Source organism: Monopterus albus, unplaced genomic scaffold, assembly GCF_001952655.1.
Source record: "Monopterus albus unplaced genomic scaffold, M_albus_1.0 scaffold17.1, whole genome shotgun sequence".
In the NCBI taxonomy this organism is placed as follows: Eukaryota; Metazoa; Chordata; class Actinopteri; order Synbranchiformes; family Synbranchidae; genus Monopterus; species Monopterus albus.
Window position 1 is genome coordinate 433,342 of NW_018127897.1, and position 26,671 is coordinate 460,012.

Here is a 26,671-nt window from a genome sequence, read left to right on the forward strand (position 1 = left end):
GGTGGTTTGAGCCATTTGTTATTCAGTGGCTTGATGAAAATGAGGACGTTGCAATGGATTTCCTTAATGGAGCACTGGAAAGGGACAAGAAAGATGGAGTAAGTACAGCAAAATGTAGCTTTATATTTAACCAAACAAGCCACTTAAGGCTGCTTTCTTATTCACAAGGATGGCCAGCTAATTAATACTTTAATCAAATGTGTTCTTCTTCATTGTCCTAAATACTGTTACACTGCTATGAGGCTCTAGAAAGGTTCCAAGATGTGTTTCTACATGGCTTTCTCTCCTTTCCTTCCCTGTCTGTCTCCCACCTCTCTACCTTCATGTCCATCTCTCACATTTTTTTTCCTTGTGTCAGTTCCAGCAAACCTCGGAGCACGCCCTCTTTTCCTGTTCGGTGGTGGATGTGTTCACTCAACTAAACCAGAGTTTTGAAATAATCAAGAAGCTGGAGTGTCCAAACCCACAGGCTCTGGCGCATTTCATGTGCCGCTTTGCGAAGGTCAGGCTCTTTGGAAGGGCCCTGCAGTCAACCCTGAATATTCCTGCTAGCAGTAATAACTCACAGTTAGAGTTTGCCAATGATTTGTTATATTTATTCTATTTGATACTATCTTGTGATTAGGCTGTGAGTTAGGGTGAAACATTTTGGGTTAGTTCCAGTGATTAAATAATAGAACAGCAAACAAACTGCAGTTATAAAACCTTCTCTCTCCCTTCCTACAGACTATCAACAAAGTTCTTCTGCAATATGCTGCAATCATATCCAAGGACTTTCCTTTGTATTTGAATAAGGAGAATGTGGTAAGTGCCTTCTCAAAGTATGTAAATGTTAAGCACAAAGGTTACTTAAAGTTAATTTTTTTTCTTTAAATGCAAATACATAAGTCAGAGGAGAGTACTTCCATGATACCTCTCTATAACAGCAGTTGGCATGGAGACCATGTAGAAAATGTCTCAAATGGCAGCGCCGCTGTATCTATGCCGTCTTCTTTAATGCAGTTAACAAAGTGTCTCTATTAAGTGAGATGCAATTATTCATCTTATAGCCCATAGCTGATGGGGGGAGTCATTTGGATTTTCTAGGATCTCTGTCCATTGTTTAATGTGATGGATGACTAAACATAAACTCTTGTGAGTGGCCTAATTATCCACACAAATTTTTGAAGTTGATGTGAGTGATAACACGCAGGGTGCTACTGGACAAGGCAGATGTTTCTTTACAGTGTTGACAGGCTTGTTACTGTTGTCCCAGAGAAATTTCCCTCTTGAGACAGGACTGAAGAGACAGAGTATGCAAAAAAGGAAATAAGAGGCAGATGGAATTACACAGTAGCAAGATTACATCAAATTAAATCTTATCTCAAATTTGTTAAACATTTACAGGACATGACACACATCATAGCCATCAATATGAAGAATGTGTTTTATGTAACAGAAGCAGAATAAGAGAGAACAGTAAGTTTAGTAAAGATGAGGATCTAATGCAGTGGGCCCCAACCTTGGTTTGGTGACTCTTTACATTTATGTCCACTGGTGATGCCTGGTGTCCATAGGACATGACACCAGGCACAGTACTGTTACTGACACATTAAAATTTTTAAATGATGTGTTACAGGCATTGGATTGTAAAAAACATTGTGTAGCATATTTTATTGACCTCTCTAAGGCTTTTGATACTGTTGATCATGTATTACTGATTAACTCGTTATTAAGGATTACTTTGTCAGAAGGAGCGATCCCTTGGTTTAGGAATTAACTTTCAAATAGGAGGCAAGCTGTCCAATTGGGAGGTTTTTCCTCGTCTTTTTTAGAAATATTAAAAGGGGTGCCGCAAGGCTCGGTCCTTGGACCAATTTTATTTTCTATTTATATTAACAATGTGTGCGATAATCTTACAAACGCTATGTATCACTTTTATGCGGATGACACAGTAATTTATTGTTGTTCTTCTACACTTGCCCAGGTGGCAAAATGCTTACAACATGCATTTGACATTGTTCAGTTTCGCCTACGGGCGCTGAAGTTGGTCTTAAATCCCAAGAAATCTAAGGTTATGGTATTGTCGCATTTACAGGAGCTATCAACAGATACTCTGTCAATAACAACAGATTGGGGAGTGTTGATTGAGCTGGTTTCTAGCTATAAGTATTTAGGTTTTTTACTTGATTGTGAATTGTCTTTTAAAACCCCCATTGCTAATGTGGTTCGAAAATTACGGGTGAAGATTGGATTCTTTTATCGTAATAAATCCTGCTTTTCCTTGCAAGCACGCAAATATTTAATATCAGCGACCTTTCTTCCCCTGTTGGATTATGGTGATGTACTGTATATGAATGCCTCAGCTAGATGTCTCCATTTGCATGCTGAAAATAACCAGGCACAACACCAGAAGATAAACTACTAAGTATCAGCTCATGGTGCCGAGAGTTCGGACCGAAAAATGGAAACTCGCTTTTGGATTTGCCGCTCCCTCTTCGTGGAATAGTTTCCAAGCAGATTTTAAACTTACTGAATTATGCTCAGTTAAAGCTTTTTATTCCCTCATGCCTCTTAGGCAACAGGGCCCTATTGGCCAGTGTAGGTGTTTTTAAATTGGTTGTATTGTTGATTATTGTATTTATGGTTTTGATTGTTTAAATGTTTAATGTTTTTGATTTGTATTGAAACTTATGTATTGACGACATGTGTTGTTGACCTCTTGGCCAGGTCACCCTTGTAAAAGAGATCGTGATCGCAATGGGTTTTTTACCTGATTTAATAAAGACAAGTTAAAGAGAAGTTAGTTGTTAAACATTAAATTTAGTTTTTTAGCTTGCTTTAAGGATTTTCAGAAGCCTATAAAGGTAAAGTAACTTGTGTTTTACATATAAAAGCAAATATTAGACAAAAGTCACACTTGCCAAAAAACAATTCTGTAGTTATGCTGGTCACCCTCAGATTTATCTTTGGACCCCTTAGGTCACCCTGACTGCCATGTTAGGAATCTAGAAGACCTGCTTTTTATAAATGTAGTACTGATGTTTACAGACAAACTAGTTAGATCAGAATCGCCCTGCTCAAACAGCTTCTCCCTCCAGTGAACACTGTAAATCAATAAATATGCCGTGTCTGTGAAATAGCTCTTTTTTGACTATTTTCAGTTTTGGCTGATATCACATTAGCCCCTGGTATTTAACGAAAAGAATTCATTATGAGTTTTAGAGGACTAAACCCAGAGTCCATTCTATATTTTTCAACCTCATTAAAATTAGATACAGTAGATATAATATGGGAAATCTCCACTGCGTTTATCTAGATTTAGAGTATCTCTTTAGAGTATCATCCTTATACACTTATGGCTCATAAACCTAGTACAATAGCAAGGAAGCCACTGTGTGTTGCCACAGAGACACTGCTGGTTGCTTTGTGGATTGAAAGACACCAATCATCCTTCTCCTGTCGGGTGTAAAATTATCATTTAGTGCTATCCATCACCCATTACCACCATCGCAATTTCTGGTTGGTGCATTTTTGTCAGTTTTTTTTTGATAGATAATGTACATAATATGTGACAGAAGGAAAGCTGCAGAGTGACTCTGTCTTCATAACAAATAGTGCGATTAATGTCTGTCATCTGCTAAACTTGTTGGGGAGCCGAGAATCGATAATGCCTGCCATATTCAGTGCAGACATTTCTCTCCCTGTTGTATTATGTATTGTGTTTCCCTACTGACTGCAGATGTCATGCAGAAACATTGCATCTTTGTATAGATGTGCCAGGAAATCAAAACTGATGCAGTTTAATGCTATTGCATTTGTGATATTTTGCGATGTGTCGTCAATTGAATGGGCTAGTCTCAAGCTCACAAACTCCAGAAATACAGTGGCAATAAGCTGTAAATATAGGATATAATTTACAGATGCTAGGTTTTTCAACAACATAACAGTATATTAGATGTTTTCTAAAGGAGCATCAGACAGATGTGCTTTGCAAAGCAGTTTAGTTTTACATGTATCTATAACTGTTGTACTTGTACAGCCCTGCATCCTCCTCAACAATATTCAGCAGCTCCGTGTCCAACTGGAGAAGATGTTTGAGTCCATGGGAGGCAAACAGGTGTGTGCCTACCTACCTTTATCTGTCTGCTATGTCTTTGTCAGGTTTTGAGGCAATACACTTTCAATTCAATTGAGATATTTTATTCTAAGTGTATTTTTAATATAATATATAAATGATTCCAGTGCTACACTGCTATGATCTGTGTCCCTCCAGTGGAAGGTCACACCACAGGTTTAGCTGGAGAACAGGCTCCAGGGCTTCAAATGGTTCAGTGTCTTGCTCAAAGACACTTCAGAAGGGTTGATGCCAGTTACTGTATCATGGAGGCTTAAGACCAGCACTTTACTGTGAAATAAATGCTTTGTCATGATTATGTAAATCATCAGTTTTTATGACATTTCTTTGAAGTGAAAGTGAATTGACCTCAACCATGACATGCTGTAATCCTTCCATCAGTTAACCATCTTTTAGAATAATCCTACAGTTCAGTTTGCTAATATCACCTTTCTGATTTCTACTGTACTTCCTCAGTAACGTTCTTTGAGTCCCATCACTATTTCCACATCTCAAATAGCCCCTGTGTTGCCTTAACATTTTAGTAAAAAACTGAGTTGAACCCTTTAAGTCTGTGTGTTGGGTTGCACTCACTGTTGAAAACTGTCCCTGTCAACTTGCCAGTCTAGCCAAAGAAGCAGCTGCCACAGCGTCTTATAACATACACGCATGTTTCTCTCCAGAATCTAACACCTGTCTTGCCTTGCGTTTTGTCTCCTGTGGTTGTGTCTTTTGTTTCCCCATTTCCTTTTTGTGCTCTTTCTCTCTCTGTCTCCAGGAGGAGGGGGTTGTGTCCTTCTGTAAGGTGTGTGCAATAGGACTCGTCAACACCCCTTCCCACCATTTACCGATGAAAAAGCACGCCCCCTCCCCTCGTGCCTCCTTCTCACCCTTCACACTCCTATGCTGCTCACCCCACTCCCCAATCTCTTCAGCAGCATGTGCCACAGAGCATACGGAATCTGAATTACCCATCACCCCTCTGGACAGGCTGCTCAAACTCACCATCCCCGGCGTTCTGGGGATAGTGGCTCAACCCACCCGATCCCATCTTTATTTTTAGCTTGCTTTTTTTTTTATGTCTGTCACCTCCCTGACCATGGCTAATCTAAAGTGCAATACTTATTTTAGTCCATTGTTACCCCTCTCCCCCAATGTTAACAGCAGAGTCAGATGCTCAGCAAGTTACTGGCTGTGGTTTTGATCATCTCTATTCATCTCCCAGGCTGCAGCACACAGAATGCTTATGACAAGATTTTTCAGGCCATGTTTAATGAGCTTCTCAAACACTTACACTTCCCTCCAGCTGTGCTCCCAGCTGAGATGCTGCTACATGCTCTCGGCCTGGATCAGTTTTAGGCCACTATTGTCTGAAGAATAATGACATGAGAAGTTACACCTCTTCCAAAAGTCAAACAGTGAATATTCACTATTAATAGCATGGTAAATCTTTAAGAACATCTTTAAGTATTTTCTCTTCAATGATAATTATCCAGCCAAAGTGTATTGCAAGTGAAGGTTTTCCATTAGTTTTGTCTTTGAACAGTGGCCTGTTCATTGCAGAATAGTTCCCTATCAACATTTAACTCCCAGAAAGCCAATGTAATTGAGCTATTATCATAGCATTACTAATAACAGAAATTAGCAATAATCCCTTTCAGTGCCCACATTAATGGAATCATCGTGGACTGATCTCCCAGAGTGATAACATGGTTTATGTTGCGTGGTACACTGTTTGCTAATATGCTTTTCTCACTTTAGAGTTGGTGGTTTATTAATCCTTTATTTATAGGCACTGACAAACCAAGTTTTGGAATAACAGCCTGCCACTGAGTAGATACTGTGTTGAATCAGGCAAAGGGAAACAAGGCTGGTGTGCAGTTGATAGGCTGTCAGCCAGGGCAGAGTTTGTATACTCTGGAGGACTTTGGATGTCAGTCAGTGTCGAGTGGAACAGCTGCTCGGTAGATTCAGAGATTGATGTTTCCTTAATTATCATAATAAAAAAAAGTCATCAGTCACTATATGTAAATACATGTGTAAGATTTTCTTGAGGGTTTGTTACACATAATGAGAGTTATTGACATTAGACACAGGATCAATTTTTCACTGTATTCTCAACATTTTACACTATTTCCGTACTAATCAAGACCTTATCTTTAACCTGACATTTCAGCAGATGAATGTGTGATATTTTCCAGCTACAACATAGCCTCACTTGACAAGTCATAGAATTGTCTGCAGCTATGCTTAAATGAAGGCCTTTCTGACAATACTGCAGTCTTCAGGTAGACAGTTGACTGATGCATAAAGTAACAGGTGCCTTTGTATAACAGCAGGGTGAATTTCCTTAGGCAGCATTCACATTAAGACACAATGGTTTTAGGGGGAAAAAACCCAACTGAATTTAAATTTCAGAGAATGGCAGGCTGCAAATTAGAGTCCAGCCTTTCCCCAGGAGACGAATGACTAGTAAAAGACTATGGTGTTATATTTTTATGCTATCACTTGAAATGATGTTATCTAATACTTAAACAATAAAACTCTAACCTTTGTGGGCAATTGTCTCTGTGATAGGAATATAATGAATGATGTCATCGTTTCTATTTAAATGACAGCAGAATGAACATGTGCACATGTGACCACATATACACTCATGTTTGATCTATCCCGTTCGTGCTTCAAATACAGGCATTTCTGTGGAATTGCAATTTGTATAAAAGGTTACGTTTATGCATCCACTTCCCAGCTGAGCCATGCACCATTACAATATGTGAGATGAGCGACTCTATGGCTAAGCTTGTTGGGTCTAATGTGATAATCTGTCATGCATGTGGTGCAGTGCCTTGCCTCACATATCCATCTCAGGCACTGAGCCTCAGTGGCACGTGTTGTCCACCCCCATCTAAAACATCAGTATTTGTACATGGCAAACATAATTCATAAGCATTGAGACAAACAAATGCACTCATACATACAGTTACTGATGCATAGGCACACTCACACATGACACAAATGCCCACCCATTCATTTCTCAATTTATGCCCCAAAGTACAGATAAACACAAACATGACTACATCTGCACAGCCATCACATGTACATTCATATTTATGGCACCACAGAAAACCACAATACCATGCATGGGTGCATAAATGTGAATAAAATCGTTTTCTTCTTGTAAATAAAACTTCAGTTGATTTCAGTGTCAGAATATACATGGAGAAAATTCATACAACTTTATGAATATATATAGGCTTTATTTCCTGAGATATAACTGGCTGACAGCATACCCTCTATACTATAATTTGTGCAGTGCACACAAATGTTCCCTTTTAAGAGACCAGCTCTTAAAAGAGAAGCTGGCTGCTGCTTCATTGCTGACACCATGTCTCATGACTTGACACACAGTCATCATTGCAGCGCTTGGAGGTGAGCTGTCCATTTGTATTCAGAACATCGCCCAGTACAGATGGCAGCAGAATGAGTGGGAGGCTAGCAGTGAGGCAGGTTACTCTCCTCTGTGCCTGTCATCTCCCGCCCCAATACCCCCACCCAGTTAAGGCATCCTCCAGAGATACAGAGTTCTAGTCAGTGCGGGCTGGTGTATGAAGTATAATGATGTAGTAACTGTCTGTCTCCCATTGACAGCTGGATGCAGAGGCCAGTAATCTGCTAAAGGAGCTACAGAATAAACTCAACACGGTGCTGGATGAGCTCAGTGGAGTGTTCGGCTCTAGGTAGGTATTAGCCTCACTCAGTATGTATGTCTCTATATGGGATCATTTTTGTTGATTAACATTTCAATTTATGTCTTGTTCTTTCAGAGAAATTGTACTACAAGACTGCTTATTTATTGATCTACACAAAGGTGACAAATAAAAGGAAAAGTCAACATAAAGCATGTCAGTAAGGTGCTGGGCCACCACGTGCCACCAGAACAGCTTCAGTGCACCTAAGCATTGACTCTACAAGTCTCTGAACTCTACTGGAGGGATGAACACAATCCTTCCAAAAGATATTCCCTCATTTGTTATTTTGATGATGGTGGCAGAGACACTGTGCAACATGTCAGTCCAAATCTCCTATAGGTGTTCAACTGGGTTGAGATTTGGTGACTGTGAAGGCCACAGCATATGAGTCACATCATTTTCATACTCATTCAGTGACCTCTGTGGATGGGGGACTGTAATTTTGGAAGAGACCACTCCTATCAGGATAGAAATCATAGGATAAAGAGGATCATTCAGAACAACTTTGGATTGATGTGCAGTGACACTTGCCTCTAAGGGGACAAGTGGACCCAAACCATATCAGCAACTGCATTTGTTAGGTTTCTCCACTCATTTCTTCAGATTTTTCCTTTATTTGTCATCTTTCTGTATGTACAATATACTGTAATTGACTCAAGCTCCTGCTGTGCTTCATGCATAGTGAGCACAGCAAGTTCCTAAATGTTTCAGCTTGAACAAAATACACAGACCTTTCTAAATAACACCTTTTGGTAGGAGTGGGCTAGTACCTTCTCAGAGTTGCTACTGTTGCAGCTTAACCTATGGACCCAATATCAGAGGATTGAAACGGCTGTTGTGTTTTCCATCACACAGTTTCAAACATGTGATCGAGGATTGTGTGAAACAGATGAACCAGGAGCTGGTCCAGATGAAAGGTTCAGCCAAAGGGAGCAACGCTGCCATGGATGCAGAGACTGTCCTCAGGCCTCTTATGGACCTTCTGGATAAAAAGTGGGTATCTACGGAATGCACGGTTATAGTTTAATCTCTAACATGTAAGGTAGTTTTGTCCAATGAGCACCACCCTCTCTAGCAAACAAATCATGAAAATATAGAGGTATATTGCCTCACCATGCATTATTTGAACACTCATCATTAGTTTTGATAAGATGCAGCTACATCAGTATCTATGAGGTTAGGATGATTAATGAAATCACATGGATATTAATTAACAGCATCTTCATACTCACATATGCCCAGTCCTCTTGAAACTAGGAACTTTTTACTTGTAATTCCCAAATACCAGTTCATGGATTTTCATGATGATTGGACTACAGGGGCTTTACAGAAATTATTTTACAATGGCAACCAATAAGGATAATAAAACAAAATTTTATTTATAGAGAACTTTTCCTTAGGACAAACTCTCAAAGTGCTTACTAAAAAAAAAGACGATAAAATGAGAGCGATACAGACAGAGAGATAAAAACCTTTCCTTCAAGCTAAAATTAGATGAAGTGATTCAATTAAGGGCTTATGAGGGTGATATGAAGACATCTAACAGAAGGCCTTAATAAACAGTTATGTTTTTAGGCATGATTTTAAAGCATTCAGGGATTGTTGGGAACATAGATAAGGGACTTCCACAGGCAGGGTGCAGCAGAACAAAAAGCTCTGTCCCACTGTGCAGAGTTTGATCCTCAGACATGATGAAGTTTGAAGCTGTTGTTAATAATTATATTTCCAGTTCTAATTTACAATAGTTTTGCTCATTTAATTTAGTCCATTTAGTTCATTTAAGGTCCTCCAAATGTGTCAGTGAAATAAATATAACTGTATAATAATCACAACCATTTTATATTAGGTTTTAGAAAAAAATATGAGACCTGCAATATCTGTGAATTAATTCAACCCAAGGATTGTATTTACTTCTGTGGCATTCTTCAAAAAACCATAGCGATTATAAGGTTCACCTGAGCTCTGGGAATCGCTCTCAACCATTTGTCAAAGTAACACTGAGGCCAATGGGGTATTACAGGGAATCCTCTTAATGATATGGAAATACCAAATCCTTCATCCTATCTCTGAGACCCTGCTCACACAATGGAGTGGGATTAAAACATAAAGCTGCTGCTTTTATTGTATGAATCACAGATGTTTCTCTTTATGTAATCATACTATTTAAAGACATTATCATTTGGAGCCTTCAGCCATGTCGGCTCAGTTTGAGACATGCTTCAGTTGTTGATCTGCCAAATGCTCTTGTTTTTTATGCTTTGCAGTTTGATGTTATTTGCTAAAATTTGTGAGAAGACAGTGCTGAAACGAGTCCTCAAAGAGCTATGGAAAATCGTGCTGAATACCATTGAGAGAACAATTGTTCTGCCTCCTCTGAGTGACCAGAGTGTGAGTTTGATCAGTTATCTGTCTCTTTCTGTCACTCTTTTCAACTCTGGGCCATGCCCCCTTGTCCACCTGTCTCTCTCTCATCCTCCATCTGTTTAGTTCTCTGCTGCTCACTCATAACACAGTACTGAATAGGAGATAAAACAACATGGCATCTCTAACAATTCACACACATGGAGTGTTTTTATAGAGCTGCGCTGACATTTTTCATCTCAGGAACAGCTCATTTACTGTTTGTTGTTGTCATTAACTTTTCAATCATGTCATGTCACACACAACATTTTTTCTCTCTGCTACATGGAGTTTCCAAAATAACAGTGGCAATCTTAGCACAACACCATGACAGCACAATTTCAGTAACAAGTCCATCCCTCTATCCATCCCTCCATCCATCCATTGTCTATACTGCTTATTCCTGAATAGGGTCACAGCGTCTAGTCTTGACTGTTTCTTCCTTTATTTTCCTTACATATTTTGCTGTAACAACAAAAAATAACTGTTTCTCCTATAGCAAGGAGCTCAGATGATCTTCAGTGCTGCCAAGGACCTGGGACAGCTGTCTAAACTGAAGGTAACTTTTGGATGAGCTCAATAAGGGTGCCACACATCTCACCACACAAACCCTATACTATCTGATTCCAAAGGGACATGCCATTGCTTAGTTGATCTTTAACTGTGCTGACATGTTTTATGTATTATATTCTGTCTTACTCTGAGTATATTGTATATTATACTATATCAGAGGCAATATAGATAATACAAATATACAGTACATATAGTTGTAGTACTGCAAACTCAACACAGAGCCTTTTAATTCATATTTAAACATATTCATACTTAACAAGTCTACAGTGTATATAACTATACATAGCTGAATGATGTAATTCGAAAACATGGCCGTGCAAGCTGCTGTAGGCTTTGGTATTGTGCAGTACAGTGTACAGCAACATTACCAGGCTGGTGTCTAATTACTGATGTGACCAGAGGAAGTTTAATCCCTCGAGCTCAGTGTAGTGAGGTGCTGGAATGGATCAGTGGTCATACTAACAACCATGGCATGACAGTACCTCAGAGAGGTATTTCAGCTCATAGTGGGGATACAAATTGAATGTGTGTTTTCTTGTACTTGTATTTGTCCTCTGAGGCAACATCTAGTTACTGTACACTGATACACAGTTATGCCTATTTCTGTGTCCGTCCCTCCTAAAGGATTAAAGTGATTTACCATCCTCTTGTTCATATTCTTCAGTATAGTGTATATTCTCTTTTTTAACTCAAGTTTATTTTGTTACTTGCTGTGTTGTTTGCCTACAGTTAGTTAAGGTACATCCTAATTCATTTATTATATTAATGCAGTTTTGCAACCTTATTCACTAAAGGGGCTATTAAAGGCCAGCCGTTGACCAGTCTAATGGCATGGATTCATGGAACAGCAGAGGTGTTTTTCTAGCTGTTATGCTTTTTGAAACAAAGAATGCTGTGTACAGGGCTTCTTTGACACTGGTGTCCTTTGACCTCCACAAATCCCGCTGTCATTTCGGGGCAGCACTTATCTGCCAATGCAAATATGTTACAAAGGAGGATTTGTAGTGTTTTATCTGCATCTCCTCTTAGATTTGGCAATAGGATAACCATATTAATATCAACTGATCTTCTCCCTACATGGAAAACACCTCAGAAATACAGCAGTGCCAGAAGTTACCGGTTGTAATCGATTCACAAAAAACATTTTCATCATGACTAAAATGGATTTTTAGAGCCCAGTGTGGAGCAGCAACAAGACTACAGCTGGTGCTGTAAAGTACCATGGCTCACCTAAAGTCATTAGCATTAAGCTGAAGGAACACCTTAAAATTGAAAGCGTCTGAATGGGACGTGTGATAATCTTTGGCCAAATGTCATATTTGACTTGATCTGTTATTCCTCCAGGAGCACGTAATTCGAGAGGAAGCCAGGAGTTTGACTCCACGCCAGTGTGCAGCCATGGACCTTGTGCTTCCCACCATCAAGGTGAGTTTTGTGTCAGTCATACTGTTGTTTGTACAGCAAGAGACACCTGACTGTTAAAACCTGACTTTTAAACTGTATACAGGCTAGTACAGTATGCATGTAAGCATTTTTCAATCCAGATATTCATGTGCTAAAAACAGTGCATATAACTGTGTTTCTGAAATTTAAACATGTACTCTGATCTACAGTTTGATCATTCAGTTCTAAAATGGAACAATATTATTGCACATTGTAGTTTAAAAAAGATGCTGCACTCATATTAAAGTGCTTTCAACATGCTTGCAAAAAAAACCATAATTTGACAAGACACAACACCAGTCTAGTCTCTGGTCTCTTCTCCTAACAGCCATCTAACTAATATCCTGAAATATGAAAAAATGCCTGAAGCGTCTCAGCAAAAGAAAGTGTTGAATGCAGCACGGTTAAATTACTGCCATATGACTGTTTGTTGGGAAGAGATATGAGACAACTGTAAGACCAAGTCACAGTTCTACAGGGACAAGAGGAGAGTTATGGTGAGGTGCCATTGGCGCAACACTGCACCATAAAATGGCAAGACAACCAATTGATTCTGCTGTCTCCAAGGAAACTACCTACAGGTTTAGATCAATCGTGTTGCAGTAATTCATTTAATCAGCATTCCAGTGAGAACAGTCGACGTTCTCAAAGAGTTGGCTGATCAGCTCACAAAATACTGTGCATTTCACTTGGATCATTTTTTTCACATTTCAGGAACAACAGCTTTAAACTTGTAATATAAAAAAAGACAAAAATAAGATGTTAGACGAAAGTGCATTGAAATAGAAATGAATATTCTGTATATATTAGCTACTACAAATACATATGATTGACTACGAGTATTAGAATAGTCCTTCCCAATGTTACCCCAAAGATACATACAGTACTGTATTAAGAACCAAATATATATAATTACAGTCAAGTATCAAATGAGCGCAGATTTGTACAAGCAATATTACAGTTTGTTTAGGAAGCAAACCATTTGGCTTAAAAACAAAAACTCCAACACAATATATCTACTTATATTTGGCCAGGAGTGCATTTAATGATTATCCCTGAGCTTTGTGTGAAACTAATAGATGGGATAATATGTAAATGCACTGGCCCACAGAGGAGTCCATATGCGACAAAGATGACATGCACTCCATTTAACACACTCCCAACAATGCACTGTGTGCTCCTTTCTTTGAACTCCGACTAAAGACAGCTGCTTCATCTTTCTGTCCAAGTTTACGTTTGAAGTGTATGTGGAAGTACTCCTGTACATGTTTAGTGTGTTCCACAGTAGATGCCCTTTTTCTCCAAGAATACATTAAAAGTATTATGACTAGTATAACCTGTTTTTCCTATAGCTAAATATAGATATTACATACTGTAAATGCTAAATACGTGGGATTGCTTACAAATAGATGCGTCAACAGATCAAGAGCAGGGTGTGATCTCACATTGTTCACCACAAGATGCAAACCCCTGGGGAACCTTGAGGACTGAGAAGAAGAAAGTAGAAAGGGAAACATTAAAAGAAATGTAGGAAAGAGAAAGGACAAAAGGAACAAAGAAAGAAATGAAAGACCCACAGAAGAATACAGTTGGGAGGTGACAAGAAAAGAAAAAAGGAATAAAGACAAGAATGAAGACATGTACAGTAGGAAGGATGGCAGTTTGGCAGTTAATTTTGTCTGCGGCAGTGAGATATTTTGAGAATGCAGGCTGATTTTGCTGCGTCAGCTGGTCGTTTTTGCCAGAGAGAGTGCAGCAGTGCAACCTTGCAGTAACACTGTAGGCATATTTCACCGTGAGGCAACATTCCCTTGACCAGTGCATGTTCTTGCTTTGGTTGTGATGTCATGAAAAAGTGATTAGAATGGCTTTTTAAAATTTTTTTTATAAAGTTATTATAACCACAGCAGATATACGTAATTATAACTTAAAGTTCCCTGTAGCAAAAGAAAAAAATAAATAAATGAATGTGGTACTTTTTCAGGCTCTTAGAATGCCACTTCAATTATGTACAGTAATCTTAACCTTAGATTCCATGCTTATTTATAAGAGAAAGCACACTCTCAAATGTATAAAATATAGTTATTGATTGTTGTAAGTAAGTGTTAGATCAGGTCCTGTCCCATGTATGTGCCGTTTCAGTGTGAGTGTGTGGTTTTTTTTCACCTGATAAACTCCACCCATGAGTCACCCCTGCACGCCACATTATGTATAGTCCATGAGAAGCACATGTCAGTCATATTTTGTGACTCATAAGCCACTGGTGAGACAGAGAACTATCTCCTACTATGTCAAGTCCCTGCCAAGTACTGACCTGACACCAGTCAAAAATGTTTACTGACACTTCACCCTTTCTATAGATTCGATGTTACATGTCTGATGAAGTTAGTGTGTGTGCAATGTGTGGACCTTAGCTCTATCAAATGTATGTTTTTTTTTGGCCATTGTGTCTAAGAACATGAGTTTTACAACTTAAATCAGGACAGCAGACCCTGCACTAATTCTGCAAACACCCTGATAAATACTTCTTTGTCCTGTAATGATCATATAGAAGACATCTAGCAAAAATATAAAACATCACAAGTTCACAAAATAATAAAGGATATAAAGGATGTATAAACCCATATATGAAATACTTATATATACAGAATCATCACTTCTTTTCAGCAAATAGCTGAATAAGATCTGTCATTGGCCTTTCTCCTACCTTTCACATGTGGGAGTAGTGAAAAGAAGGCAAAGTCTTATCTATCAGGCTTATCAGCCCAAATGTACATTATCCAATGGGTAAATGTGCATTATCTATTCAAACACTGGCTTCAGACTTAAATACATGGCAATTAGTTTTTTTAAAGTGGATATTAGTGCTGTCTCTTGCCTGCTCTCTCTGTGTGTTTGCTCCTCCTTGTAAAATGCATCCTGTCCATATAATCCTAGGACATTTCTCAGCTAACTGTAACCTGCTGTCAAGTGTAAGCTCAAAAGATGTTGCTACCATATTCCCTAGATATTTCAAACTTTTCTTACCTTGTAAAATTATAAATATGAGCTCATTTTTTACATTTTTCTTTTTTTGCAGCAATACTTCCATGCTGGAGGAAATGGCCTGAAGAAAAACTTCCTTGAAAAGAGCCCCGATATGAAGTCCCTAAAATATGCTCTCAGCCTTTACACACAACCTACAGATGCCTTGATCAAGAAATATATATGCACCCAAACCTCTCAAGGTAATACAGTAGCTTAAGCAAGGTTGGGCTTCATTAGGTTTCATTTCAGGGAGTGGAAACTTCAGCATTCAAACACTGAAAAACATCCTAGGTTTTAAGCAGTTTTTTACATTGGTTAGTACAGACTAACAGAAAGCTGTGATAAAAGCAAGAAATGCTTAAAGCTGCTTATGTGTCCAGTGTCCAGAAAGGTGTGAAAAAAGCACAGATTGTGGAAACTATTGTGTAGGTGCGGCGCATTAGCGCTTTTCGGAGCCACCATTGGTGAACATATTCTAATTAGACATGATAAACTTTGGTAATGAAATGGTTTCTTCACAGTGTTTTTAGTCACTGCTGTTGTTCACAGTTTACAGATTACAAGTCTGCAGCATTTCACTACTATAATCTTATAGTACATTTTAAGTGATAATTGTAAAGGAAAGTCTTAATTGTTGATTGAAAATTATGAGAGTCCAGTCCTGCCTTGGTTAAACCTCGGTGTGCAGTTCTCCCATTAGCCTTAGCTGCCATTACATGACAGTATGCATATTCTGAGGATCTTTCTGTATGTGTGGTGGATGTTGCAGTAACTGCAACTATCCCCGGACTGTATGTCATTTGTCTCTTCTCACTGTAAGTACATAAAAAAAAAAACAATAAGCAGAATTATCTGTGACCTCTTCAGCTCATACACGAAAGGGCTTGAATGCCCTCTACATCTCATTCTCATTAGGAACACATAACAACACTGTCATGACAAGTTTATAAGAAATATGTTTAAAGTCAGTCTATAAATTGTTCCTCTTTCTCTCTCTCTTCTTTTTCTCTGTCATGACTGACCCACCTTTATGTGTCTTATTCATCTGTTCCTATATGGAACGTTTTGCCTGTCTCTATGTAAAAAGGCAGAAATTCCTTCAGTTGTCTGGAGAGATGTGAAAGGGAATTCAACCCAGTGGGGCACTGAAACTGTAAACTCCTGGTAGCCTCAGTGTGTTCACCCTTGCAGAACACTTCATAGGCAATTGAAACCGAAATGTAGTGGGAGAAAGCTAGTCAGCCAGGCAGCCAGCAGGCCCAACCAGCGCTGCTGCTGTCACTGATTGGCAGATGGGCATAGATGCACAGTGTTCACTGTGTGCAATTTTGAGATTGCTCAGTGTGTTTCTCAAATTCCCTCTCCCTCAGACTCACTCATCCCGCTACTTCTCCCCTTCATGTTGTCCCTCTTATCTGAGGTGGTCTAATGTGATCTCTGAGGGTAGTGAGGTGCTTCTAAACAGTGTGGGGAATGTGCTGATGCCTGATGTAGCACAGTGGACATGTTTCATTATTCACCAACAACACCATTGTTCTGACAGCAACACATTTAGACCATGGCATCCACTAGGTTATTCCAACAATGTGTGTGCTTGGCAGCATGCATGTGACTCTCAGCAGGCTAAGGTTGGATAGATATGTTATGCTCCAATGGAAATAAAGTACTAAAAACAATAAACATTTCTTCACATGAGTTTGTGAACCTCCTCACTGTCACATTTGTTTTAACTACTTCTGCTTTCCTTTACCTTCTTTGTGTAGCATTCTTCTTATACACCCACCGATCAGTCACTCAACCTCAAATTGCAGAAGACTGACCTGCCTCAAACTGCCAATTCCAGCATTTGCAGTGTACTCACCTATTTATTACTTCATAAAGGCACAGCCTGACAGCCGCTCATCTGATCAGAAAACATAGCATTTTTCTGTTAATTGCCCACAGTGTCAGGGCTTAACTTTACAACAGCAATGTGTTCTGCCTCCACTTGCCTCTCAGAGTGTCATTATAATAAATCACAGCACTTGTTTCTTCATTACCAACTATAATAGGCAATGCATGTTTGGCACATATTAATTAGCTATTGGATCAACATTCCCTTCCAGGTACCACACCAGCACTTGCCCTCCAGTGTTCAACATTTGTCTTGGGCCAGTCGAGCGACAAGGTTGTTTTTAGATGCAGCTGAAATGGGCAAGACTCCGTACATAGGGCAAAGTGAGACACATGGTCAGCAATCAGATTTTGCTCTCTGGCAACGACATGTCCCAGTGTGACTGAGTCAGTAATGATGATGTAACTGTAACTGGAGGGTGTTTTCCTCCTTTACATTGTGTTTTTATTCACCACCTCCTCCCCCTTTCTGATATATTGTTTTCATGTGCACTGGAGTTGTCTTCATATGTTCAAATCTAATGTTATGTATATTTTTTCTGTTGAGTTGAGCACTTTGATTTAATCTTGTGGAACATTATTTATTTAGTGCATCTCTTCTCACCATCTGCCTCTCCCTTAGCCTTCACACTAAGCAGATTATTTCATGTATTGTTTCTTTTTTCCTTGTCATTGTTCTTGTTCAGCCTGAAGCTAAAGGAAACCCTGGCTGTGTTTGCTACTGAGCTACAATGGGGGTGAACTCAAGTCTACTCCCTGACAGTTTTGTTTTTTTAGGTTTAGTTTTTTTGCTTTGACACAGCTTTGTTTATACAAAGCTTTTTGGATCAATATCTGCATAACACATCGATAAAAAAAGCTGCACCCACAATTGTGGATTCTGTCCTTTCATCCCCTCCTCTCTTATTTCTGTTTCCTGATCTGTGTTTCTCTTGCTGGCTCCCCCATTCTGTATAATTTTCATTATGCCTCTCTCCAATTCTCCTGTTGCTGTTCTGGTATGTGTCCAGGTCAGTCGTCCAGTGGATCGGTGGGGGAGGTGTCGATACAAGTGAATCTCATTTCTCACCCTGGCACTGGAGAGCACAAAGTCAGCGTGAAGGGTGAGCTTATACTTATATACTCAAACCCACTTTTCAGCATTTCTATTCAAATGCATTCACACCGGCATATTTTCAAAGACTCGCCATGGACGGCTCATGCTCGTAATCTCATCTGTGCAAAAGTGCTGTTGAGGCTACAACCAGAAGCCTTGTTCTATAGTCAAAGTCCATTAACATCAGAAAGATTGCTGATAATTTAAGTCATTATATGGAAAACAAACCCATAACTGGGGTCTCTGCTGCTGTGGCTGTAAAATGTTGTCATACAGATTCCAATGCCTTCATGTCCTCAGCAAATATATTATTCATTTTCATTCATTTTATTCATTCATGTGGTTGCTCTGTGGCAAAGGTGCTCAGATTCTAGTGTGATTTCCTTGTTTTCAAAGGTTACCGTTGTTGATTTTTGCCTTCTCAAAAACACCATGTAGCTACAATGATATGTGTTGCACCAACCAAAACAGCAGCACCACAGATGCTACAGCTGGCTGTCAAGGATTATCAGATGATAGTAACATGACAGTGTGATTGCCAGTTAGCTTAACATAGCAATCACATAAGCATGCTTTTATTAATGGAAAACTGAAGAGCCAGTGTTTAACTTTATTTTCCACATTTGTGATAATAGATTTTTCTGTTTTCAGTATTCTGCATTTCCCAGAACTCCCTTTGATGACCACCACAGAACACACACACACAAAATAAAAATAAAAAGAATGGTGCAGAAAATTTGGCTTTTGTGGCTGCACATTTCCATTTCAAGCCACTGTGCTAACCAATATCTCTGACTCCTTAATGGTGGATTTACAGTATTTCTATACATTGTTTGAATGTCAGTGCAAAATTGGGAATTTGGAAAGAAATCCTTAAGGTTTGATTCACTGGCACTGACATGCTAGGATCTTTATCATTAATTTTCCAGATAAGTGTAAGCGTTTCTGGTATCAAACTCTATTGTACTCACTCTGACAGTATCTCAGCATAATCTGACATTTTGTACATTTACTCAGATATCTCTGGGAATAAGATAAATTCACTATGAAAACCAGAAAATTGGGTCAGGAATATCCAGTTTTTTAAGCAATAGTGTGATGTGGATTTTTCCCTTATTTTCTGTTTTCTATGATGTTGCTTATTAGTCTTTCTTGTGCATGTCTCAGTGGTCGCAGTGAACAACCTCATCTGGCAAACCGGTGCCATGTTTCGTCCATTTGTAGAGGTCAATGCCGTGGGACCACACCTGGCTGACAAGAAGCGCAAATTCAGCACCAAGACCAAGAATAACAATTGGTCACCAAAGTACAATGAAACATTCCAGTAGTGAGTAATCCTGCTTCCTTTGCTTCAGTTAAGAATTATTCAACATTCTTTTATCTACCCATATAAAATCTACAAAATAGTAAAATAGCAACATTCTGTACCTTTATGGTGCTGTACTAAATAGAACACAATGGGTTTATCATATTTGTGCTCTTTGCATTCAAACAGAAATCCATAATCATGTCCCCTCATTTTCAGAGCTGAACTAAAATTATTTTAGACTGCGTTGTAGCAACACCAGCGTGGCCAGTGCAGGCCTGTTTCTCCTCTGCATATAGATTCACTCCTGGCATTGTCATTTGAATTTTAAGAAGCCATTAAATTGCTAGGGATAATTAAAAAACAGCCTAAGAGAAAGGTTGGCTCAGAATAATGTCTCATTTGAATAGAAACATTCATTTTACTCACAAAACATGATTGAACTGTCTCATCACAGCCACGCATACAATAAGGCAGCTTTTCTCTAGGGAATTATCATCCAGCCGGAGTCTTTTACTGAAATGGTACATTGCTGCAAGCAACGTCGAATGTCAGTATCCAGAAGGAACTGGTTTGCAGTCATGTACTGTTCTTTAGTTGAGCTTTTCATTAAGTTTGAACAATAGTAATTTTTAAAAGTACATGAAAGTCAATTTAATAAACTTTTCATTGACTTATTATTTGGTCAGTCTTACTGTGTTTAGTGTAGTGTTGTAGTCAAGACCAGCCAAACAAGACCAAGACCGGTGAGTATCAAGACTAGAACAAGACTTGAGGGCTGGAGACCAAATCATGACCAAGACCAGTGCAGTTAAACAGAATTTGATAGTACTGCCTCACCTGTGTTTCACTGACACTAATGACACAATATAGAAATGATATTATTCAATACATTTCCCAATAAAAATTCCCAAAAATTATGCAAAAACATAAGTGTACACAAGTCCTCGTCTCAAGACTGATTTCAAGTCTGAGACCAAGATTGTGTACTGCAACACTACAGGGACAATCAACAGTGTGTAACACCGAAAGTCCATTACAAAAATATTAAATAACCTATACTTATACTAAAAAGTTGACTTTTTGTCAAATTTGGGGGAATATTTAATGGGATATATATATATATAGTGTTATTAGTGTTACTGAAACACAGGCAAACCAGTACTATCACATTCTATCAAATTCAGTTTAACTGCACCGGTCGGGTCATGGTCTTGGTCTTGACTCGGTCTCAAGGCTTGATACACTCTGATCATGGCCTTGACTACAACACTAGTGTATAGTGTATCAAATAATTTCAAATTTGCATCCTGTAAACTAGAGATGTCACGATATACCAGTCTTGACAATATTGAAAAATGAAATACTGACATCGTGTAATAATACACATTGATATTACTGGACATAATCCAGAGCCAGTAACTATCTGGTTGACACTCCAACTAAGTAGGTGGCAGTACTGCACCTTTATGCTGGTTACCACCCAGTGGGGAAAAAAGAAGAAGAAGATTACCACGCAGTATCTAGCTAGGTAGCTATACTACCCAACCAGAGTGTGTGACTACTACACCTACCACGCAAAACCGCATCAGAGGAAATAAAAGGGAAGAGGCTCCCGCACCCGAAAAAAGTCAGCACTTTTATATAGTTACGGTTGGAGAATCTCTTTCCACCTCCCTACACTCAAATTTTGAGGGAATGAATTAAATGTATCCAAATTGTACAAGCTTGTTTGTTTTCGATACTCCATCACCATGTAGTGAAAATCTAATATCATGACAGCCTAATGTAAACTTAAATTAACTCTCTGAGTTTCACCTATCTGATCTCCCCATGTCATCCCTCCCAGTGTTCTGAGTAATGAACATGGTTCAGAGGCCTACGAGCTGCACATCTCAGTAAAGGACTACTGCTTTGCTCGTGAGGATCGCATCATCGGCATGACAGTCATCCCTCTCCGAGATCTGGCAGAGAAGGGAAGCTGCTCTGCCAGCTACCCCCTGGTGAAGAGCATCTGCATGGACGAAACAGGCCTCACCATCATGAGGATACTCTCTCAAAGGACCCACGACGAAGTGGCCAAAGAGTTTGTGCGTCTCAAGACAGACACACGCTCAGCGGAGGAAGTGTCATAATGTGGAGCAAAAAAGCAGTATTAAATAACTTGTGTTGTCTTAAGTGAAAGATAGAGAGAAATAGGAGGAGGAGAAAGAAGAGCAGCAACGGAGGCTGGAGAATGAGATTGTCCAAAGAGAAGCAGAGGAGACCTAAATGTGGCAAAGCAGTGAGAGAGAGAGTGATAAGTTTGTTGTTGTGCATGTGCGTAAAACATCTGTTGGAATGTTCATTTTAAAACTACAGTATGTACAAGTGTTTACTTACCGTATGCTTACTATTAAGTACTATATTCTATGAGTTATGTTAACAAGACATGAAATACCTTTTGTACAACATTTAGTCTTTTTGAACAGAGATTTGTTCCAATAAAGTGCCAAACCAGTGAAAAAAGAACAAAACCAACGTATATGAATTATGGTGAACTTAGTATGTTTGAAATTTGCTCGATTATTTTGTCCGGTGTAAGTCATTTTCTGACTGTATGGCGTTTTCGATTGTTGCAAAGTATTTCATTTTGCACCCTCGTTTTTTGGCTTCACGTTCTTCCACACAGCACTGTTGTGCATGTCCTCTTCTCGATCGTGTCTCAGAGCAGGGTCCTGTCCCCTTGCCTTCAAACTCTTTGTATTTTAAGTCGACCTGAAAATAGACCATGTTTTTTAAATGGCGAAGACTGCTATGTAAACCTTCATAGGTGTTTGTAATTTTATAACCATGACAACAGTGATGATAGCCTCCAGTGCTAACAGTCTTAGCAGAAAGGATGGAAATGTTTCCTTTACTTTTCCTTTCCTTTTGGCCGTCGGCTTCCAGCCTTTCTGAATTACCACTGTGAACATGAGCTGTAGAAGGCAAGCTTATATGACATTGCTGACAGTTTGATATTATTGTTTAATATTTTTCCAGTAACTTTGTTCCTGATAAACTGCCAAAGTTATATAAAGTATTTGTACAAAAGCAATCCATTACATGTATGAAGATATATATGTACATGTGATCTATTACTTTTTCAAAACTTAATATCGGATTGTTGATAGGGTCTAAGATTTTATTTTTTTTTATTTCATGTGAAGCTGTTAATCAATATGAAAGTTGCACATGTTACTTTACACATTAGTTAAATCAGCTTCTGTCATTAGAATTATTTTTCTTCATTAAGGAAAGAGTCTACCATTTGGTAAATATGCAACATTCCTATGTATTGCACTGATGGCAAATTGTATGTCATGTAAATATATTTAGTGAGATATTGTATAAAAGTCTACTTTTCTTCAATGTGCATAAAGTATGTGCAAATGTGGTAAAACATTTGGGTCCTTTTGAACAATTGCCCAGTAAGCGTCCCTTTAATGCTTAGACCAAGTATTTATGATTTCCAAGCATTTTTACAACTGAAGCTTTGTGCTCAGTGATGATCAGGATCAGCCTCAACAGTTGCACCTGTTATGTTGAGATATAAATATGAAAGAACTCATCAACGTCTGGGGAATAGTTTGACAAGTTTGCATGCAAGGCATGTTTTATCTGAAAAAGTCAGGCATTAGAAATGTAGAGGCTACATGCATTCAAAGAGGCTGACCCACTGAGCAATTATGAGACCAATCAATGCCAGTCTTTAAAAAGAGGTGTGTTCAGTGTGAAAACAAATTCAAAATAAATAAGACATTATGAATCAACACATTTTTTGAATAGATAAACAATGTTATAACCATGAAACTGTAAAACAATCAAATTCATTTTTAAAATTCTACTCATTGTTTCTACTCACAGATCCCCTTTATTTAAAGGTATCGTTGTGTTCCTGGAAAAATCAGCAAGAGGAAGCTCAATTTTGAAAGTAGCCAACCAAAGAAATCCCACCCTTTTGTTCTGACTTCTCTCCAAAGCCTTCAAAACACTGACTACTTACAGATTTCAGGAAAATAACAAATACCCTCCCTAAATGAAACAAAGCAGTTTGTAACGAAAAGCTACCGTAGGAACCTTCTCTGCCATAGCTTGCTAGCTTTAGCTGTAAAACAGAAGTAACATGTAATCCTGCAACTGCAATGCCTTATGGGAGACTCTTAGCTCATGTACTGAGTGCAAGGGCAGAGTGCACGCAAGTAGGAAGTAGGTTAACAGGCAGGTAGGCCATCCAATGATTTTGCTTGGGACCACAAAAATTGTTGGGCAGGCTTTTTTCAGCCTTGCTGCTGCCACAGATGCATTTAATATATTCATTCCCATTGGGATGAGAAAAGAAATTCAAGAAATGTAACAAAAATGCATCTGAAAAGAATCATCAATCCTACCTTTAATTCCAGCAGTTTTTATTAATCAGGAGTGTTTATATGTTATTTATTTTATTAATTTCCCCATCTTGGAAAGTAAAACCAGAAAGCTCCACGACACCAAGAGATTCAGAAGAGATTAAAGTAAAAAAGATTCCAACACATAAACAGGCTGAGGAAACAGGTGATCCACCTGATTTAAGCAGCTGTCCAAGGTAATTACACTTACTTACACTACACTTAAAAAATAATCTTGAAACACAAAAAAGGGGTCCATGAATGATGCGTGTGTCTTGGAGTCAGTGTGGCTCAACACATTTGATAGATTGGAAGTCTCTGCCTCGTGAAATGGGCGAGTGACAGACCCGCAGATAAGCATTGTGATGACAACATCGTGGAGATTGTTAGGTGTGTCCACCATTTCGACAGTGACAACACTGCTTATGCATAAGATATTTATTTTTCAGTCGCACCCAGTGCAATCTTTGAAAAAAGTCTGTCAGACCTTAAATCAATTTGGTCACAAAATGTGACTGATCACTCACAGTCTGGAGCCCTGCAGTTCTGTGAACAAACACTGATTTACATTAAAAATAGATAGTATATTCCTTAACATTGGGCCATGACAGAATAAAAACTGACTAAAGGTCTTAATGACTTTTGTCCTGTTGCCCTGACCTCTGTACTGGCCAAATGTATGGAGAAGATGGTCAGTAAACATCTTACTTCAGCTATAGCAGATGGGCTGGACCCTTTACAATTTGCATATCAGCCACACAGGGGTACAGAGGATCCAGCATTAACTTTGGTTTATATCATTGCAAGTCACTTAAAGCAAACAAAGGACTATGTATGATCTTGTTTCTTGATCTGAGTTCAGCTTTCAACACAATGAGGATACATACAGTCATGGCCAAAAATATTGGCACCCCTGTATTCCTGTCAGATAAAACCATCAATTCTTCCATAAAATTGTTGCAGTCACACATTATTTGGTATTCTCATGTTTATTTTGTTTTGTTTGCAATGGAACAGCACAAAAAGCAGAGGGGGGGAAGCCAAATCTGGTCCATTCCACACAGAACTCTAAAATGGACTGGACAGAATTATTGACAACTTTTCAGAATCAACAGAAATAGTTGTCTTTCAATAATGTGTTGTTCCTTTAATTTGTAATGAAACTCACCTATAGCAGTCAACAGGTCCTGGCAATATAGAAATCACATGTGCAACCAGTTAAAATGGAGAAAAGTTGACTCAACCTTTGTCATGTAGACCACACTGAGCATGGAGAAAAGAAAGAAGAGCAAAGAACTGACTGAGGATTTGAGAACCACAATAGTTTAAAAGCATGGACAAAGATCTGGCTGTTCCTGTATCCACTGTGCAAAACAGTGTCAATAAGTTTACAGCCCATGGTGCCGTAGCTAATCTTCCTGGAGATGACAGATTGCAGCAAAGGATTGCTCAAATGGTAGATAAAGAACCTTGATCAGCTTCAAAAACAAATTCAAGCCGACCTCCAGGCACAGGGTGCAACAACGTCAGCTTGCACTATCTTTTGCCATCTGAATGACAAGGGACGCTATGGTAGGAGACCCAGGGGGACCCCACTGCTGACACAGAAACATAAAAGAGCCAAATTGGAGGGTTGTTTTGTTGCTTCAGGCACTGGTTGCCTTAACTGTGTGTATGGCATTATGAAATCTGAAGACTACCAATGAATTCTGGGGTGCAGTGACAGAAAATGGGGTCTCCGCCAGAGGTCATGGGTCTTACAGCAGGACAATGACCCAAAGCAGACTTCAAAAAGCACCAGAAATGGTTTCAGACAATGTCCTGGAGAGTTTTGAAGTGGCCAACAATGAGTCCAGATCTAAATCCCATAGATCAACTATGGAGAGATCTCAGAACAGTAGCAGGGAGAAGGAACCCTTCAAATCTGGGAGACCTGGAGCAGTTGGCAAAAGAAGAGTGGTCCAAAACTCTAGTAGAGAGGTGGAAGAAACTGATTACAGGAAGCAAATGATTTCAGTTATTTTGTCCAAAGGGTGTGCCTCAAATATTAAGTTGAGGGTATCATTAATTCTATCCATGCCATTTTTGGAGTTCTGTTTGGAATGGATCAGCTGTGGCTTTTTATTTATTTATTTATTTTCGTTTGCTTTTTCTGTTGTTCCAGTGGAAACAAAAGAAATACGTATGAGAATACCAAAGAATTTGTGATTGCAACAATTTTCTGACAGAAATGGTGCATTATCTGACAGAAATGCAAGGGTGCCATTGTTTTTGGCCATGTATCTTGCTGCATCAGCTGTTGAACCTGTAGCTGTTAGGGGGGATTGATTCACTGGATCAGAGACTTTTTAACTGATTGTCCATAAAAAGTTCATTTCAATGGTGTTAATTCTGATTAAATTATAATTACTACTGGGGCACCCCAAAGGATGTGTTTTATCACCATTACTTTTTTCCCCATGTATATTAATGATATGCACCTGCAGGACAGTAGTGTCAAATTGCAGAAATATGCTGGTGACATGGCTATGGTTGGACATTTTTTGCTAATAGTAACTGTGAGTAGTTTGTCCAGGTACATAAAGTGGAGGAATGGTGTAATATGATCAGTTTGGATAATACAAACATATTATTAACTGAAGTTCATAGATAATGCTGATGCGCCTTACAAAAAGCTAA

At 38.9% G+C, this 26,671-nt stretch overlaps 1 protein-coding gene across 5 annotated transcripts in view; it reads left to right on the forward strand.

The window, feature by feature from the left end:
- The window catches only part of unc13c (unc-13 homolog C (C. elegans)), a 122,708-nt gene extending 99,701 nt beyond the window's left edge, over nt 1-23,007 (forward strand). For 3 of the 5 annotated variants that reach the window (XM_020592372.1, XM_020592373.1, XM_020592374.1), the window contains 14 exons: nt 2-98; nt 359-502; nt 727-804; nt 4,022-4,099; nt 4,875-4,901; nt 7,745-7,833; nt 8,701-8,838; nt 10,110-10,233; nt 10,745-10,804; nt 12,163-12,243; nt 15,341-15,488; nt 18,192-18,284; nt 19,445-19,604; nt 21,433-23,007. In XM_020592372.1, coding sequence (XP_020448028.1) covers nt 2-98; nt 359-502; nt 727-804; nt 4,022-4,099; nt 4,875-4,901; nt 7,745-7,833; nt 8,701-8,838; nt 10,110-10,233; nt 10,745-10,804; nt 12,163-12,243; nt 15,341-15,488; nt 18,192-18,284; nt 19,445-19,604; nt 21,433-21,718 — 1,603 coding nt within the window. In that variant the 3' untranslated portion in view covers nt 21,719-23,007. The remainder of the gene's footprint in view (nt 1; nt 99-358; nt 503-726; nt 805-4,021; nt 4,100-4,874; nt 4,902-7,744; nt 7,834-8,700; nt 8,839-10,109; nt 10,234-10,744; nt 10,805-12,162; nt 12,244-15,340; nt 15,489-18,191; nt 18,285-19,444; nt 19,605-21,432) is intronic. The other 2 variants (XM_020592375.1, XM_020592376.1) reach the window with 1 other exon arrangement.
- The last annotated feature ends 3,664 nt before the right edge of the window (nt 23,008-26,671 follow it).